The sequence below is a fragment of the Mus caroli genome, chromosome 7, assembly GCF_900094665.2.
Source record: "Mus caroli chromosome 7, CAROLI_EIJ_v1.1, whole genome shotgun sequence".
NCBI classification, from domain to species: Eukaryota; Metazoa; Chordata; class Mammalia; order Rodentia; family Muridae; genus Mus; species Mus caroli.
Genome location: NC_034576.1, coordinates 103,992,116 through 104,010,453, shown reverse-complemented (window position 1 = coordinate 104,010,453; position 18,338 = coordinate 103,992,116). Strand labels below are relative to the sequence as shown.

Here is an 18,338-nt window from a genome sequence, read left to right as displayed (position 1 = left end):
GGAAGGTGACCTAACATGCCTGGTAGGGCTCAGAGCAGCCTGGCTCCTCAGGGGCCGGTGTGGAGCAGGTTTCCTGGAGAAGCTCAGTCTAGGAGGAGGATGTTTGCCAAGTTCAGGGGCAGAGAGTGCTAGGATCCCTGCTGGGCTGTAAAGCTTTCAAAGTCTGGATATAGCGTGTGTAAATATAGTGTGTGTGGATATAGCGTGTGTGAATATATGTGGCAGCTTCCATGTTACAAGTGAGTCCCAGAGGGACCAAGTGTCTCCTGAACTGTCTCCAAATCTTGATATGATGATGGACTACTATGACTGTGTGAGGCTACCCAGAACTCCCAAGCATAGCCCTAAGTCAGCACCCCAAACCCACAGAGTCACAGCAGAAGGAACTGGATAAGCAAGGAGGACTGCCAGGGAACACCCATGAACACTCTGCAGCAGGCAATTCTACTGCATAACCCAGCTATTATCCCCAGGCACAAGATTTAACACACAAGCCTTGGTTTCCTCACATAAAAATCTGGGGCTCCCAAGGATATTGTGACTAGATGAGATAATGTATGAAATATGCCTAGAGTATTGTGAACATTCAAAATATGGCTGTCCTTACCTGGCAATTTTCCATAGAACAAGGCAATATCTGTCTTATTGGTTGCTTAATGGCTACTCCCTTCACAGGACCACCTGCTCAGATATTCTGTGTTGAGAAGTTAGTAGGTCTTCCCTTACCTTTTTCTGGGCTAAGCCTCCCCAGTGGGAAAACACAGCACCTTCATAATCTTCCAGTGCACAATGCTGAAACGGGCCCAGAGAGGTATAATGATGGACCAAGGCCACATAGTACCAGAGCAGAGAACCGGAGTTCACAGACTTCTGACTCCAAAGCATCAGAATTGTTGCCCAACTGAAATAAGCATGCTGGCAACCAAAGCCTGCTAAGGACCACACAATGCTGTGCTCATGACCTTCTGGAGGGATGGCTGGCCAGAGAGGAAGACCTAACAGATTCTTCATCTGACCTGCTTTACCACACCTCCCCAAGTTCAAAGGCAGGGCCATGCTTTTCTGAAACCCAGCACCTGGGCTCTGCCTCTCTGAGAAGCCTCAGGCTATCACAGTGCCCTGCCAGGGCCCTTCAGGCTTTCAATTTCCCTAGCAGCTCTGGACTGCTATGCATGTGACAGATCTCTCCTTGCTGCATCCTGGCTATGTGGTCTGAGCTTGAGCAAAGGAAGAAGCTTTAAGTCCCAGCATCAGTACCTGTCAGAGGAGGATCACTGTTCCCTGGAGAGTGCTATGAGGATTAGAGAAGACTTGCACAAAAAGCCTTCAAATATGTGCCTTCTACTGGCCACACCCAAGGAGTGTCTTCCTGATAACCCCCATAGGGCAAGGTTATAAAGAAAAGAGAGGTTGAGTGGACAAACAGGTGGATTCTTGCTATAGGAAGACCTGTATAGAACAACTCAGTCACCTTTCATGACCTACAGCCAGGCCCTGCCCTATGTGGGCAGGACCAGGAGCAGGGGATCTGAGAGGCCCAGATGGCACAAGCCCCACAGCAGGCCCTCGGCCAGCTCTGCTCTGGCTCTCCCTACACTTCGCTGTTTCCACAGGAAACCAGGCCCAGGGCATCTGAGGAAGGACCTGCTTCTTGTCTTAAGATTCTGGGGTCCCCAGAATGCAAACTCCTAAGACCCTTCTCCAGAGGCTGGCAAGAGGGAAGAGGAGAGACACCTGTCAGTCCTGTAATGATGAAAAACGAGGTAGCCACTCCTCCAGGTCTGTCCCAAACGCCTCCCAGGACATCCCGTCACTGGCTCCTCTCCTAACGTGTCTGCTGTCTTGTTTCTAAATTCTTCAGGCTGTGCTGTACCCCAGACCTCCTTGTCCTCTCCTCTCCAGGCAATCGTTCTGTCTCAAGTAGGCATTGCATTCTTCTGCCTGCAGTTCTGTGGCCCCTGACATAGACCAAGTGCTCACTTAAGAGCTGCTTCATGAATGGGGCTCATAGAGAGGCTGTGCCGGCATAGGCTTCTCTAACTCATGGATGCTGGATATTGGCTACTAACTCATAGTGTTCCATTTCAATTCAGACACCTGCACAGCTGGGAAAGACCACTGGGTACTTGTAAAAAAATTTTGCCTTAATGAAAATTCCTCTGACAAAGGAGTAGAGGGGTTGGAGTGGATCAGAAATACCAAGAGGCAGCTCCAGGCAAGATCTGGAACTTTTTTTTTTTTTTTTTTTTTTTNGGGTTGGAGTGGATCAGAAATACCAAGAGGCAGCTCCAGGCAAGATCTGGAACTTTTTTTTTTTTTTTTTTTTTTTTGGTTTTTCGAGACAGGGTTTCTCTATATAGCCCTGGCTGTCCAGGCAGGCCTCGAACTCAGAATTCTGCCTGCCTCTGCCTCCCAAGTGCTAGGATTAAAGGCGTGTGCCACCACCGACCAGCTGGAACTTGTTTTTTTAAATCTTTAATAGTCAACAAAAGTAAATGAGCTAGTTAGGACCGTGGGCCTACAATCTCAGCTCCTTAGGAGGCAGAAGGAGAAAGTTTTCACCCTTTGAAAACTAGCCTGGCCAACATTATGAGATATCTGTCTCAAAAAAATAATAATTTGGCAAGGTGTAGTGATGCACACCTTTAATTCCAGCAGTCAGGAGGCAGAGCAGGCAAATCTCTGAGTTCAAGGCCAGCCTGGTCTACAGAGTGAGTTCTAGGACATCCAGGGCTACACAGAGAAGCCCTGTCTCGAAAAACCAATCATCATCATCATCAGAAAAATATTGAGGTACCTATTTATATTCATAAACTAGCATGTGAACATGCCCACAAATATATGAAATACTCAACTCCTTATAAGGATGAGGTTAGAGTGTTACCCAGGGCTCTAGGTATAGCTTAGTGATACAAATAGAGCAATGCCGTGGATCGGGACCTCAGCAGCCCCACCACCCAAGGAAAAGAACGATATGCAGTGGCAGTAAACATCTAGCTGTATCATTCTAGAAAATAATTGCCAAGCCAGGCCTGGTTGGCACAGCCATGAAATCCTAGCTACTTGAGAGGCCAAGGCAGGAAGATTGCAAGTTCAAAGCCAGCCTAGACAGCTTAATGAGACCCTGTCTCAAAATAAAAAAGAAAAAGCTCAGGGACAGGGCTGGGGAGAAGGCTCAGTCGGTAAAGAGGCTGCTGTGCAAGCGTAAGGACCTGGGTTCAGATCACCAGCACCATGGCAAAGCCCAGCACTGCAGCAGACATCTGTAACCTCAGAATTGCATGGTGAAAACAGGTGGGTCCCAGGGGCTCACGGCCAGCACTGCAGCTAAAATAGCAGGCGCAGGCTCAATGAGGCCCTGTATGAAAAACCACAACTGGAGAGCAATAAAAGACAATACCAGATATTCACCTCTGGCTGTATACCTGCACACTCACAGACATACATGTAGGCAAAACACACAAAATTTAGTAATTTTTTAAAAGGGCAGTAACCCAAACTGCTAGTCTCAGCACTTCAAGAGATAGAGGAAGGCAGGTCACTGGTGCTCATGGGCCAGCCTAGGCTACTTGTCAGGTTCCAGCCCATGAGAGACACTAGAACCAAAACAACAGAAGAAGAAGAGCAGCAGCAGCAACAGCAGCAGCAAGGAAAATGGTACCTGAGGTGTGATAGCCAAGATTTTGCTCTGGCCTCTGTATATATACATGTGCATGCACACACATGCATGTGCACCTAACACACAAAGAACTGAGACAGAGTGTTTGCCTAGCCTGTATGAGGGCCAGGGTTCAATCCCCAGTACTCAGAAAAAAAAACACTAAGCTCAGGAAAAAATAAAATAAGAAAAGTTGTTACAATATTCATGAGTGTATTATTGAATTTGTAATTAGAAAATTACATTGGAGAACAGCATAAGCAAGGCCAGTTCCGTTCAGAATGACACATCACCCTGAGGACTGTGCAGCCATCAAGGGCTGTGTTGTCCACCCCGCCCCACCCCCAGGACGGGGGAGGGGGGCAAACCCTCAGAGCCCAGAGCAGGCCTGGTGGAAAGCAGCTGCCAGAACTGTTCATGAATTAATAACTCCAGTGATGTGAGCAACATCTACCCATGAAGATTTAAATGAACATAACAGCACACAAACTGCACATTGTGTCAATGACACATGGATTACCTGCACCCTTGAAAAAGAGCTGGAAGGAGTGTGGAATGGCCCCTTTGGGAAACCAGGGTCTGGTTTGGTCTGGTCTGGTCTGTTTTTTTTTTATTAAAAACAAGCAAACAAACAAACAAAAAAATTGAGACAGTCTCATGTAGACCAGGCTGGCCTTGGACTTGCTACATAGCCAAAGATCATCTAAAATTTCTGCCCTCCCACCCCCAGTCTGCACCTCCCCAGTACAGAGATCATAGGCTTACACCACTACACCCAGTTTATAAAGTTCTGAGAACCAAACACAAGGCTTCATGTGTGTGCCTGTCAGGCAAGCACTCTACCAAGTACCAAATAAGCTATACACCACCCCTCATTCTCTCCCACTGACACCCTATCCCACAAGGCTTCTGCTGTTTATCCAGGCTGGCCTCAAACTCTTGAATTTACGTGGTCCTCCTGCCTCAGCATACCTAGTTCTTGAACCTTTGGGCATGTGCCAGGTTTTAATTTTTGAATTCTTACTCTTGCTATAATATTTATGAATTTTTTTTAAATCCACTGTTTCATCTTGCACATCTGTAATCCCAGTGCATAGGAAACTAATGCAGGAGAATAAATTAGTTTGATGTCAGCCTGGCTATAGTAAGACCTGTGAAGAAACACATTTTGGTGTCCTCCTAATTAGAAGTTCCGTCCAGGTCAGGTGGTGGTGGTGCACGCCTTTATTCCCAGCACAGGAGGCAGAGGCAGGTGGATTTCTAAGTTTGAGGCTAGCCTGGTCTACAGAGCAAGTTCCAGCACAGCCAGGGCAACACAGAGAAACCCTGTCCTAAGAAAGGGGTGGGGGTGGGGGAGGTAAGGAGGAAGAGAAGGAGGAAGAGGAGAAGGAGAAGAGAGAGGAGGAGAAGAAAAAGGAGGAGGAGGAGGAGGAGGAGGAGGAGGAGGAGGAGGACTTGTTGAAGTTGAAGGTGTTCTATCCAGAGCCTTGAAGACCGTGTCCCTGGACCTGAGAGTCCAGGCTCACCCAGGCTGAGGCCTGACACTGTGGGCTGACACAAGTTATTGGAAATGCTCAGCAGTATCTGGCTTGTACGCCACTGATCACCAAAGAGACTGTGCTAGAAGTAGGAACCAGAGGGGTCTTAGGCCACTCACTCCTGGGCCAGGGCAGGAAGCAGGCAAGGATGACCCTGCAGGGTCAGGGCAGAGACAGAAGGAAGAGGACCTACAGGCAAAGGAAAACATGGCAAAGCCAAATCCTAAAGGAAAGCCAGATGGGCAGGTGGCATCCAGGTGAAAGGGGGAAAAGGCCCTTGGCAGAAACTGGTACAAGCCGGGAACCAGAACCTGCTGGCTTTGGGAAGAAGGCACATGCAGCCGCATGTGGTAACCTGAGTCACCCTGAGTGAACAAGGATAAGGCAGGAAATGGAGCTGTCCCTTGGGTACTCAACCTGCTCATTCATTCATCCATTCAGCAACTGTTAATGGAGAGCCTGCCGTGCCAGGCTCTGTGCTAGTGGCTGGACAGCTTTGCCCACTCTCTGGGAAGTCAGTATCCCTTAGTGAATGGCGGTTTGGAAAAGGGGTACGGAGGAACCTGCCTAGAGCCAGTATAACCCAAAGTCTACCCCGAAGCCTGGTCCCTAAGTCTGTGAGAGAACCAGGGAATGCCAGGTGGGCTAGCACTTAGCCAGATGAGGGCTGTCCACGCTAGAGGCTGGAGCTTATAGGGTATGTGAGGAATGAAGAGGGGCTCTCGGGGCCACCTTTGCTTGGGGTGAGCCTACTGGAGGGCTCACACATCTATAAAGAACACACATCTGTCAGCCTAATACAAAGTCTCTGTCCCTGTCTTCCAGCTCACTAGTCTCCCTGGAAAATGGCCATTGGTCCTCATAGCCTTCTCCTCTGAAGGGAAGGGGTCTGTCTGGCAGCAACTTCCTGAGACTCCACTTTTCTCAGGCATCCCCAAGACTGGTGGAGGAGAGATGTCCTGCTGTGTCTTCTGTATACAGAGCTTCCAGTGGGGACCCACCCAGGCCCTTCTCTGCTGCTCTCCATCCAGGGCTGGCTGACTCATCCGGGCTCTGACTGGTGCCCTCCCTCCCACTGGTCTCCTGCAGCTTCCCTGGACACCCCCACCCCCACCCCCAGCTTCAGCAGCAGGCTCAGCTCTGAGCAGAGATGAAGAAGGCAAGGCTGCAGAGGCTGACCTCCTGTTCAATTCTTCTGCCTTTCCGCTCTTACCATGAGGGCAGGGGGAGACAGAGGAGGGAGGGGGAGCTGGAAACGAGAGGTATAATGGGGAGGTAGAAGAAAATGAGATAGAGCAGGGGACTGGTGATGTGAGACACAACTGGACACTGAGGCGGATAACAACAAACACTCCCCTGGTATCAGGGACCACCGTGGATGAGGAGCCCTAAAGATGACTTCTGCCTCAGTCATCTCCTGGGCAACAAGCCCTAGCCAGCCCCCAGGCCACTGGGTTCCCCATGTCCAACACAAACTCGTTAGCTGTCCCAAGTACCTGCTTCCCTCCAGTGCCTGGAACCCAGGCTTGGCTCTGAACCAATTCCTTCCTCTCCTTTCTCCCTAGCCCTGGTGAACCACAGCCTTCCTTCTGGGCAAGCCCTCTCTGCCCCATCCCTGCTTGGCCTCTGTAGCCATATCCCCCTCTCAAGTCTCCAGGTTCCCAGTCAATAGGTCCCCTGACCGGGGAGGTTTCTAAGCCCTGGAACTGACAACAGCACTGCCAAGCTTGGAAGCCTCTCCCTTTCCGAGCTTCAGGATAAAATCCAACTGTCAGGCCTAGTGTGTGCATCTGCTGCATCCAGGTGCTCACAGACCTCCAGCATCTGGCTAGGCCTAGGCACCACTCCCTGTGGAAGTCCTGTCTCACACCCTGTCCCATCTTCAGGCTGTCTGTCAGTCACTAGTCTCAGCACAAGTTCTGTCCCAGCACTCCTGTGAAGGCTTTCCCCGTCTCTCCACCAGGCCTGGAGTCTCTGGAGGGGAGGGCCCAGGTCTGATCTGTCTCCATATCCACAACACAATAGCTGGCAGTCGGTAGACAGCAGAAGAGGAAGCTTGCTAAATGAATACACAACTGAGACAAGGGGGAAAGAAAGAGAGTGGGGCGGGGGAGAAGAGGACCAAGCAGAGCATCAGGGACACAGGCAGTTACCAGGCAGGGGGAAGAGAAGGTTGGAAAAGGGATATCCCGAGACCCAGAGAGAAGACAGAGGCAGACAGAGGCTTTCAGAAGCAGCAGGAAGGGGAAGCCATGGCAGAGGCAGAGCTGCACCAGGGGGCAGGAGCTGCCAGGAGACAGCTGAGCAGACATAATTGGATCAGAGACAACTCTGCTCCTGCAGTGAGGGGGTGTGACTCACACACACAGTAATGCCAGACACAGAAACACAGAGACTCACACTTGGCACACACATGTATTCAGTGTGGAATGACCCAAACATCTCAGATGCCTGCTTGGGGTTGGAGAACCTTGCACCTGCTTGTGAGGGGCTCTCAGTCTGCTCATCTGAAGGCTGTATCGCACACAGCCACCCACAGTCCAGTTCCATACACAGAAACCCACATGCAGAATCCTCCACCCCCATCAAATTACCCTGTGCTTAGAACAGAGCCACCCTCTGGTATCTTCTTCAGCTGTTTGCTTCTGTTTTGCTTGGCTCCCTGACAGGATATGAACCTCATAACAACAGGGTCTGATAAGTGTGATTTGGTGCCAAATTCCTGCAGAACACTATGCTTGGCATATAAGTATGCACTCTTTAAATGTATGGACTCCGTGATTAAATGTATGTATGCATGAATGCACACATGCTAGAGACACACAGGGGATGCAGATCCCCTCTAGCTACCAGGCCTCTCTCTACAGCAAGTCTTATCACCTCTCACCCATTCCTAGGTCCCGGGACATCTAGAAAGGTCCAAAGACAGAGAGCAGGGACCAGGAAATGATGAGGGGACCTTTGGGAGCCAGCACTGATAAGCATTGTGACAGAAACCTAATAAGATTAAATGGCCCAGGTGTTAGCCCTACTTCCCACCTGTGCAGATACTGTATACCTGCCCCAGGACAGAAAGATTCTAGAGATGTGGCATATGCCTGCCTTCTGGGAGCCCAGGCTGGAAGACAGGAAGGCAGTGGTACGCCAGAGAGGGCCAGTGAGATGGCGCCAGCTACCAAGACTAAGGGCCTGCGTTCAACATCTGGGATGTGCATGGCAGAAGGAGAGAACCAACTCTCTCAAGTTGCCCTCGGATCTCCACACTCCAGCCATGGCATATGCATATGCATGCATATGTGCACATACACATAAAACATACATACATACATACATACATATATACATACACACAGCTTCAGAAAACAGTGCCAGCTGCCCTGAGCCACTGGCCACAAGCTCCATTTAATGGCAAGTGACAAGTGTGTGTATTTGGCACGGGACTCTCCAATCCCATGTTTTTAAGTCTCTATAGGGACCTATAGCATCTTCAATAACACAAGCATGCTACAAGGGGACATAAAGAGCAATGAGAGGGTTGGGAACACTGCCAACCTGACACCTACTCTGAGCTTTGTCCCTCCTCCTGTGGCTAGAGGATGATCATCTGCCCGGGTAAGGGGTCTGGGTTGTGACTGGATTCTATCCCCATCTATGCTTGTTGGCGACCTGGCACCCAGGTCTTTGGGAACACTCTAGAGAGGTCCAGTGTAGGTCCCAGACCTGCACAGAGAGCCAAGTCTCCAGGGTCATGGTACCCAGGCCTCTGGCTCCAGGTGGTCCAGCCAGGCACAGAGGCACAAGGGAAGAAAGAGGACCCAGCTGTCTCCAGGACTGCTCTTTTCTCTCATCTCCTGAAACTTTAAACACTCTCGGCTGGAAACTGAGCTGAGGCTCGTTAAAGTTTAAAAGCTGGAGCCTGGGGAACTGGGTGTGGAGGGCACTAAGTCAGCCTAGGAACTGTAGACTTCCCTACCCCCGACAGGGACATAACCTGGACTCTCCCACTCACTGCCACAGCAAGGGCCACAAGGGGCCGTGCATCCCACCATCTTCTACCTCAGCACACTCACAGTTTGCACTTCATTTTCCCATCCCTCCTCATCCCTCTGGGCGGATCCCAAGCTGCACTGGCCTCAGCCTCTACTCTGGCACAGACTCAGTACCACTGCCCAGGCAGGTGCAGCCTCTCCCAATAGCAAAACCCTGGCACCATAAGACCCCTAGTTCCAGAAAGCCAAAGGCCTGGCCTAGCTCACTAATCCCTTTCTACCCCCTATTCTCAACCAGGGCAACTCCTCCAATGCCCTGTCCTGTCTCCTCCATCTTAACCTCCTCTTTGTACCTGTCCAGAGCGCTCTGAATGCTGACAAACTCCTACTCCCCCTCAATCCCAAAGCCACCACCATTGTACTCCAGGACTGGCTGACTCAGTGGCCACTCTGGGTTCATCTGGGAACCCTTCAATTCCTGGCTGTCCCTTACTTCCAGCCCGGGTCCAGATAGAGAGGCTATCCAGTGATGTTCACTGAATGAGTAACTGAAGTGACAGAACACAGGCAAACTGATACTTCTGTCCACGTCAAACAGAGGAGGAAGTAGAAGCAGCCCAGAGCCACACAGCTAACACTTTGAACCTTGTGTTCTCTCTCTTCAACTCAAACAGGCACCTCAAGCCAGAAAGGTTTCCTCAACACCCCCAGTCACTGCTGACTGTTCCCCCCACCCCCCTTTTAGTGCATCTTGCCCATAGTACACACTATTAATGCCCTGGGAACCTCTCTAGAACTCTCTTCCCCAGGACATCTCTGGAGGCCTCTTCTTCTAGGACTCCTATGTCAGTCAGGTCAAGGTAGACTCCTCGGAGCTATCCCTGGATTCAGAGTGCTCACCTAGGGGGCTTTCTTGCTGGCATAGACCAAGCCTTAGTTGACCAGCCTTACCTATGCCCTGCAGTACACTCACATCACCGTCCTGGCCTAAGGTTTAGAATCACCTCTACAAACCACCTGCCCTGCAACTTCCCGTAGAGATGGACTCACTGACCCTCGAGAAGCAAAGGCCAAACCAGGAGCTGAACTCCCCCAGCTCCTAAAACCATATCACCTCTCAGCCTTGCCATCACAGACAAGAAAACAGACCCAGAGAGGTGAAGTGACCCTTCAGATCACACAGTGAGGACTGGACTTTTACCCATTTGGGTTCCCTCCAAGGTATCCTCTCACAATGACACAGCACAGAGAGACCCAAAGACAGCAGGTGAATCTCCATGGGGTTCTGGAGACAGAAAGGCTCACAGGGCTGAAAGAACTAGGCCAAGGGGCAGAGAGAAGACAGTTTTTTTGTTTGTTTGTTTGTTTGTTTGTTAGTTTGTTTGTTTGTTTGTTTTGAGACAGGGTTTCTCTGTGTAGCCCTGGCTGTCCTGGAACTCGCTTTGTAGACCAGGCTGGCCTCGAACTCAGAAATCCGCCTGCCTCTGCCTCCATAGTGCTGGGATTAAAGGTGTGTGCCACCACGCCCAGCTGAGAAGACAGTTTTTATTGAGGCAGGGGGAGGCAAGGCCTTCAGTTCTCATCCGCTTCAGCCACTTCTGTTTGGTCTTGTACAGGTGGACCCCTGCTCTGAGCCTCCATTTTCCACATGTACTCCATTGGACCAAAGGGTCCTACCTCATAGGATGATGGCCCTATATACCCTTGTCTTTCCCAGGATGGCTTAGACTCTAAAGGTAAGGAAGGTCCCCAGAGATCCCTGCATGAGCCATACGTCACAGGAGAATGTAGTGTTCATGAGATGGGTATTAAGACCAGGACACTAGATTGAGAAGACTGTACGCCAAGTGCCTGTGGCATGGGACAGGCAGACAGTGAGTCCAGGCCAGGAGAGGATATCTAGAGCTTTCGCCAAAGGAGAGGGAAAGCCCACAGGACCAGGAATCAGGAGACAAGTCCCTATTAACCAGTTTCATGTGGCAAGAGGCTCTCAGGAACTCTCACTGATGTTCTAACTCAAAGCCCTCAGCGATACTGACACCAGTCTGCTCTTGTCATAGGTCCTGGTTCCTTCTTGGGTCACTCCTGCTGCTTACAGACCTATGCCCTGTGGGTCTGGATGCACCCATAATTGCCTTTCCTCTCTCCAGCAAGTTCTGAAAGCATTAGAAAGAACCCAGGAGTCATCCTCTGCCTGCTACATAGCAAGACATACAGTAAGCATCAGAAGACTTGCACACAGGTCATCCAGAGCACGCTTGCCAGGGCTGCCCTGTTCTCTTCCCCCATGTGCCCTGGCTTAGCCACTGAGTTCAGAAGTCCTTTAAATCAGAAAGGTCCAATGGCAGGTGACCAGACATCCCAGAGAGCAGAAGGGATGTGCTTCAGTCACACAAAGCAAAAAGATGCAGATCTAGACGATTCCCTGGTTGAATGACTGAAAAAATATTTTAGATGTCTTCAAGCCTGGGCTTTGGGAAACCTGGGTCTGGGTTCTAAGCAGCCCTCTGCCTTGGCTCTGGGGTTCATACTCAGCATCTGCCTCTGGTGCAGAGCCTAGACATGCAGGAGGAACTGTCTGCCTCCTGTCCACTAACCCAGGGCCCAGTGCAGGCCTGAAGCCAGAGCAGGCCAGAGGCCAGGAGGGAGGGAAAAAGTAGGGGTAGCCTCCATCAGCCCCTTTTATTTGTCCTAGCTGTCTGCTGGGCCCAGAGTCATGGTGGCTTCCAGGGACCTTTGAACACAGAGATCGGGAGAAGAGCAGGGTGGAATCAATCAAGAAAATAAGAAGGCATGCTCCCAACACACACACACACACAGAGAGAGAGAGAGAGAGAGAGAGAGAGAGAGAGAGAGAGCACAGGGCATGCCCTGGTGCAGGAGAGAGGGGCTAGAAAGGGGAAGAGGGGAACCAGAATTTCAACAAACAACTGAGGTAAAGTCCCAGTTTCCTGCAATGACCCAATGACCCCTGGGACTCTGTTTTCTACCTGATGTCCGACCTTGGCAAGAGTCACTCACCCCTCTGGGCCTCAGCTTTGTCATCCATCAAACAAGAGTAAGAGGATGAGAACATAACGTCCTTTAGTTCTTCAAAGAGTTATTGATAGGGTTAAAGGCCAGTGTTGCCCAAGGATGCAAATTCATCAGAGAGGGCCAGCAACCCTGGAGCACACTGACCTGGGCTGCACGCCTGCCTCAGTTGTAGGCTCGGCTTTCTTTTGGTCTGTTTCTTTCTTAATAACATTACAGAGACAAACCAAAGACTCCCCAGGACTGGCCTGAGGCTAAATCAGAAAACCAAGAGAAAATGCTTGCCTGGAAGCAGGGTGCTTATCAGAAACAGGCTAACTGTGTGGCAATTGGAAGTCCTGGAATCTGGGGACAGGCAGCTCAGAGACCTCAGCTCATCTCCCAGAGTTCTAGCTGCTGTGCTGAGAGGACCAGGCATGGAGTCTGGCCACTGGTGATACCTATAACTAAGGTGCCAGCCTCCTCCCTGGGCCTAGGTTCTGCTTACCTCCTCCTCTACTGCCTGAAATGGGGCTAGCTAAGTCAGTATGGTAGAAAAGTTAGAGACAAGATTAGACTTGGAGACTAACCCATCAGGGCTCTAAGTGCCCTCTCCCTCTCTCTCCCTCTCTCTCCTTAGCCACATGCATAGCCCTGACATTCTCTAGTTCTTAGTATCCTTGCCTGCATCCTGTTGTAGGAGGAGGGGGTTACAAAGCAGGTTGTACAAAAGGCTGTCTAATACTTTAGCCTCTGTTCAGTATGTAAAGCACTGAACCGGGGTGTTGAAGAGAACACATGTCTTGCCCAGAAGCCCATTAACACCATAGCTTCTTCAAATATTCTCCCTTCCCAAGTCTGATCTAGCCACAAGGGGTCTGTTTGAGGCAACCTGGTCTCTAGACCTGCCAACTCCAGTCCTGGGCAAGGCTGGGTTTATTCATTAACCAAGCCAGATGGAGGAGGCAGCTCCGCCCTATTGACAAAGGGTGGGAGTACACACACTCCCCCCATACACACACACACACACACACACACACACACACACACACACACACACACACNCACACACACACACACACACACACACACACACACACACACGAGCCAGTCCTGTGGGGAAGCCAAACTTCCCAGCTTCTGCACACTGCTGGCTTTCAGCCTATCTCAGTCAGCCCACCACCTTTCACTCGGTTCCCAGGTTCATCTTTCCTCAACACCACTATCCTGGTGGACACTGTGGGGAGGAGCCCACATGCAATCAGCAACATGCTGACACTGCCAGCTGCCCTGCTCGCCCTGCTCCTCAGGCTCAGACCTACACTAGGCCTTGAAGAAGCTCCAGCCCAGGGTCTTTAAGCCCGGGAAGAGACTCAGAGCAAGGAGGTAGCCACGGAAACCAGAAAGAGTTAGTTAGCCAGGGCAGACCGAGACAGTCACAGAGGGCAAAGGGACAGCAGGAAGAGCAAGCCAGTTGTGTGTGTGTGTGGGGGGGGGGGGGATGGATAAAGCTATAAATGATTAGGGCAAGGCAAAAAAAAGCATAGGGCCAGAGGAAAAAGGCCAGCACCTCAGGCTCTGGTATAAAGGTCCTAGACAGAAGGGACCCTGTTAAGACAGTCCAGTGCCCTGGACCCTAAGAATAGGAATGCATCCGTGACAGATCTAGAGCAGCAGGAGGGTGCAAGGGAATGGCCTTCCAAGAGCCCTCTAAGGGGAAGTTCACACCCTGAAATGTGGCACTCACAACCAAACCACACGTGTAACAAACAGCTACTGAGGCCCCCTAGACCAGAATCTCTGCCTCCATCAAACTCCAAGCTACCCTGTCATGACAGAGAGAAGAGAATCATGGGGCAGGGAGGAGGGGGATGGCAGTGAGGGGCTGATGAGTAGGCATCTGCCTTCTGAGCTGGTTTCCCTTGACACTAAGACCCTGCCTCCTCTAGTGCACCTCCAGTGTGGCTCAGGGCAAGACAGCAGTCAGGAGCTGCCAGCCACAGTCCTAAAGGCCTGCTGCAGGCTCAGAGCCTGATAGAGCCACTGGGCAGGGACAGAGAGGACTAGAGGAATCGAGAAGGAAGGAATCTCATCTTCTGCACCCAAGAGTGCAGAAAGTAGAGCAGAAGACCCATCGCGGGCTAGAGAACCCCCGGTGAAGGAGGAAGTGGGCCATTCACCTACCCAGTGAGTCAAACTAAGGGCCCAAGCAGAAGCTACTCTGAAAGACAGACCTTTGAGAGACACTATTCCCCTAAGTGTACCTGGCCATCACCCATCTCCTAAACACACAGGCATGCCTAGGTTAAAACCCGGTGATCCAGATAGGTCATATGGCCCATGTGTGTAATGGGGGACCATACCTCCTCTGGTTTATATTAGGAGACTCTGAGCCCACATGCACCCCTCTATGGGTCCCTGGTCTGAGTATGGACGAGGAGACTCCTGTGAGAGACAGTTCGGGAGGAGTGGAGGCTGCAGGTACCACAGGGCAATCCTACCTTGATCTTGTGCAGAGTTCGATCCATCTCCACAGCCTGCACCCACACAGACACACCGGCCTTGCTGTAGGTCAGGTTCCAGCCCACCTCAGCCTCACACTCTGACCGGAAACTGCGGAAGTCCTGGTCATCGGGCACCTGGACACTTTCACGGCCCAAGGCGGGCCGAGACCCTTGGGGTTCTGTTGAGGCAGCTGGCTTTTCCATAGGGAGCGTGGGGAGGCCCGGGGCCCTGGTCCTAGTCCGACTCTCCTGGGTCCTCCGCGGAGGCTCAGACAACGTCGACGCGGCTGCAGATGCTGACGCCACCTTCCTGGGACCTGCAAGACCGGTTTGGGGACCAGAGTCAGTGCGCTGGGGGCGCGGGTGGGGCTAGCCGGGGTCCCGGACCAGCGGACAGCTTGAAAAGGGCAAGTACTGGCCCCAGGCGGTTGTGCACCGGCACAGGACAGTCACTTGGGCCACCCTCCCACAAGGAGCGACCTCATACTTCCCTGGAGCGGCAGTAGGGTTGCTGCGTAGCGGGTGCAGGAGCCCGCGAGAGCCGGGCGGGACTCTGGGGGATCGCAAGTGCGGGTCTGGCACGGAGTCCCCGCGCGGTGCTGGCCGGACTCGCACAACTAACTCAGCAGCAAGCCGCGCGGGGCCGTGGTGGGGGCGGGACGTGGTGGCCGAGTCTCACCTGTGCGGGCTTCTCTGCCGGGGCCCGCCGGGGCCGGTGTGCGAGCTCTTCCGCCGCCGCCGCTGCCTCCGCTGCCCGGGCGACCGGGGGCCGCGCGGGGACCCTGGGGGGAGGAGCAGTGGGTCCCGCCGCCGGCCCCGCCCCGCTCCGCGCCCCCCGCCCCGCGCGCCCCCTCCGCCCTCCTCCCTCCCGCTAGGCTCGGGGCTCCCGGGCTCCGCTCGCCTCGCTTGGTATTTTCCAGGCTGCGGAGGTAAGAACTGCGGGAGCACCGAGCCCCGCCCCGCCCCGCCGGGTCCTAGCGCCCGCCCCCGTAAGTCCCGGGGAAGGGGCAAAGTCCGGGGGGAGATGTAGACTATCAGAGGACCGGGGACCTGTGAGCAGGAACGACATAGCGAAGTAACAAAGTAGCCTGGGCTCTCAGAGTAAGGTTGAGGTGCCAAGAGAGATTCTGGAAGTTAACTGGGAGCCTCTTCTCTACTCTTCGCTCCCACCCTTGCAGGTACACGCTTCTGCAACAGCTTGTTCACACACAAAACACTTCAGAGATTCAAGGGTGGGCACACACCCTCATGACAACTGAAAAACTAACTAGCAGGAATAGGGATGACAGCCCCTCAGTAACTAAATTAGAGATGGCTACAGCCTGCAAGCCCCAAGAACCAAGAGCATAACAAGCTTCCTCCACACACCCAACTCAATTTTCCAGCAGGGTGTGCAAACCCAGCCAGAAGTTGATCCGACTTTAAAGGCTCAAGGTTCAAAGGCTGGCTAGAATTTGGCAATATTTCCACTTCAGCCTCACTCTGGCCAGAGAGAGGTCCTGAACCAGCAACCTCTTACATCCCTATTTGGCAGCTTCCAAACCCACCCCTCTTTAGCTCTCAGCCATTTACCCACACCTCCCCTAGGCGAAGACTAGTTCTCAAAAGCACAGGGCTGCAGAACACTGGAGCACCGGCCCCCTCCACCCCTCTGTAGAATAGAGTGGCCCAGAGCTCTACTCGGTAGCCTGATGTAAGTCCTGTCTACTAACTCTTCCGCCTACTCTTCCATTCTGGGAGCCCTGTCCCATCTACCCAGTGAAAGCTAGGGCCAGGCCAATATGAGCATGGCAGTCTTGTCACTGTCTGGGCCAGAGACGAGCACGGAAAGCCTTTGGTGTGCTCCTCTGGATATTAGGAGCAGTAAGTGACTACCACTGACCTAGTAGTGCCAGAGTCCGCTAATGGCTATTCCCACCAGAACCAGAGTACCAAGCCTCTGCCACCCAGGCTCCTTCTGTGCCCTCTGCATTCTCTCCCTGGTTCTTCAGAAGTCACCTCCTATCTTCACCATGTAGATTTCTTTTCTTACAGGTGTTAAAAGAAAACTGCAGACTCAGCATTGCAGGTTCACAAATAGATGTGTGTGTGGTTTTATTTTTCCCCTGAAGTGCTCACGGCTCTGAGATGTTTGTAAATCATGCCCACTTTTAAAATAAGCAGGAAACTGGATGTGGTAGCACAGGCCTATAATCCCAGCTACTCAGGAGACTGGGAGCCAAAGTTTAAGGCTTTCCCTGGGCTGCATATTCCGTTCAAAACCAGCACAGGCAACAAAGGAAGACTTTGCCCCCACCAAAAAAAAAATTTTTTTTAAAGGCTGCCGGGCAGTGGTGGCACACACCTTTAATCCCGGCACATGGGAGGCAGAGGCATGTGGATTTCTGAGTTCGAGGCCAGCCTGGTCTACAGAGTGAGCTCCAGGATAGTCAGGGAGGCTGTAACTTTGTGATAGAGCCCTAGGTTTAATCATTGGCAAATAAAAAATAAAAAATAAGTCAGGGGCAAACAGGTAGCCATGATGGGTGTTCTACAAAGTGGCCCTGAAAGGTGTTCTACAAAGTAAGTCTTCTAAAACAAAACAAAACTGCAGGTCCCCATCAGGCCTATGCAATGACCTCAGATACCCAGGCCTCCCATCGGTGTGGGAGGAAGTGTCAGCTAATTGCACGCACACCCTCTGAACCCACACTCTTTAGAAGTCTCTGGGAATGAGTAGGTGGCATTGGGGGCTGGATTTGCGCTTGGGAGGCCCCAGACATGAACTCTCTGAACCTCCTCTGCCCAAGTCCACCTTCCCCAAGCCTCAGGGTGTTTGTGATACCAATACTCCCAGGCTGGCAGGAGGCCCGAGGGGACCTCAGCAAAGCCAAAGATTGCTCTGTGAGATGGATCTTCAGGGACTGGCCATGAGGTAGAGATAGCTAGCAACCATGGCCTGATGGCTTTTTGAGCCCTGATAGCACCAGTCTTGGCAGATTGCAGGCATCAGAATACTAAGCCTCTCCTGCCCACCTTCCAGTCCAGAGTGGTGGGGAGATAAGGCTGGGGTGAGAGCAGAAAGTGGCTGTGAAGACAAACTGACAGGACCTCCCTGGCCCTGAGGTGCCAGTCTGAGGGGAAAACAGCCAGCTAGTGAGGAACAGATGACAGGAGCCAAGCTGTCACTCACATCACCCAGACTAAGAACAAATCTTTTGGGTCTTGAGGGTCCAAAATAGCAGGTGACCTGCCGGAGGACAAGTAGAAGGATGTCACTTCATCCTGCACATTAATTTGCCCATGCTGGATCCCCATCCCATGAATTTAGATGTCCCTGGCTCTGAGGCTCCTGACAGCCTCCTGACCATGAAAGCAGTCCCAAATCCTGTGGCACCACATCCCTAAGCAAGAGAGATAAGAAGAGTGAGCCAGGAGACAGGGAACAAGCTTGGCAGAAGCATCTGGACATGAATCCCAGGACCCAGTCACCCCTGCTTCCTACTGCCTGGCTGTGGACCTGGGTTCAAATCCAAACAATACCATTTCTTTTTTTTTGTTTTTTGTTTTTTTCGAGACAGGGTTTCTCTGTGTAGCCCTGGCTGTCCTGGCACTCACTTTGTAGACCAGGCTGGCCTCGAACTCAGAAATCCGCCTG

General features: G+C 52.0%; 1 protein-coding gene across 1 annotated transcript in view; it reads right to left on the bottom strand.

The window, feature by feature from the left end:
* Stard10 (StAR related lipid transfer domain containing 10) overlaps nt 1-18,338 on the bottom strand; it is a 29,602-nt gene that overhangs the window by 9,834 nt on the left and 1,430 nt on the right. Inside the window, exons 2-3 of the mRNA XM_021166220.2 lie at nt 15,381-15,483; nt 14,699-15,018 (exon numbers count right to left, since the gene is read on the bottom strand). Coding sequence (XP_021021879.1) covers nt 14,699-15,018; nt 15,381-15,483 — 423 coding nt within the window. The remainder of the gene's footprint in view (nt 1-14,698; nt 15,019-15,380; nt 15,484-18,338) is intronic.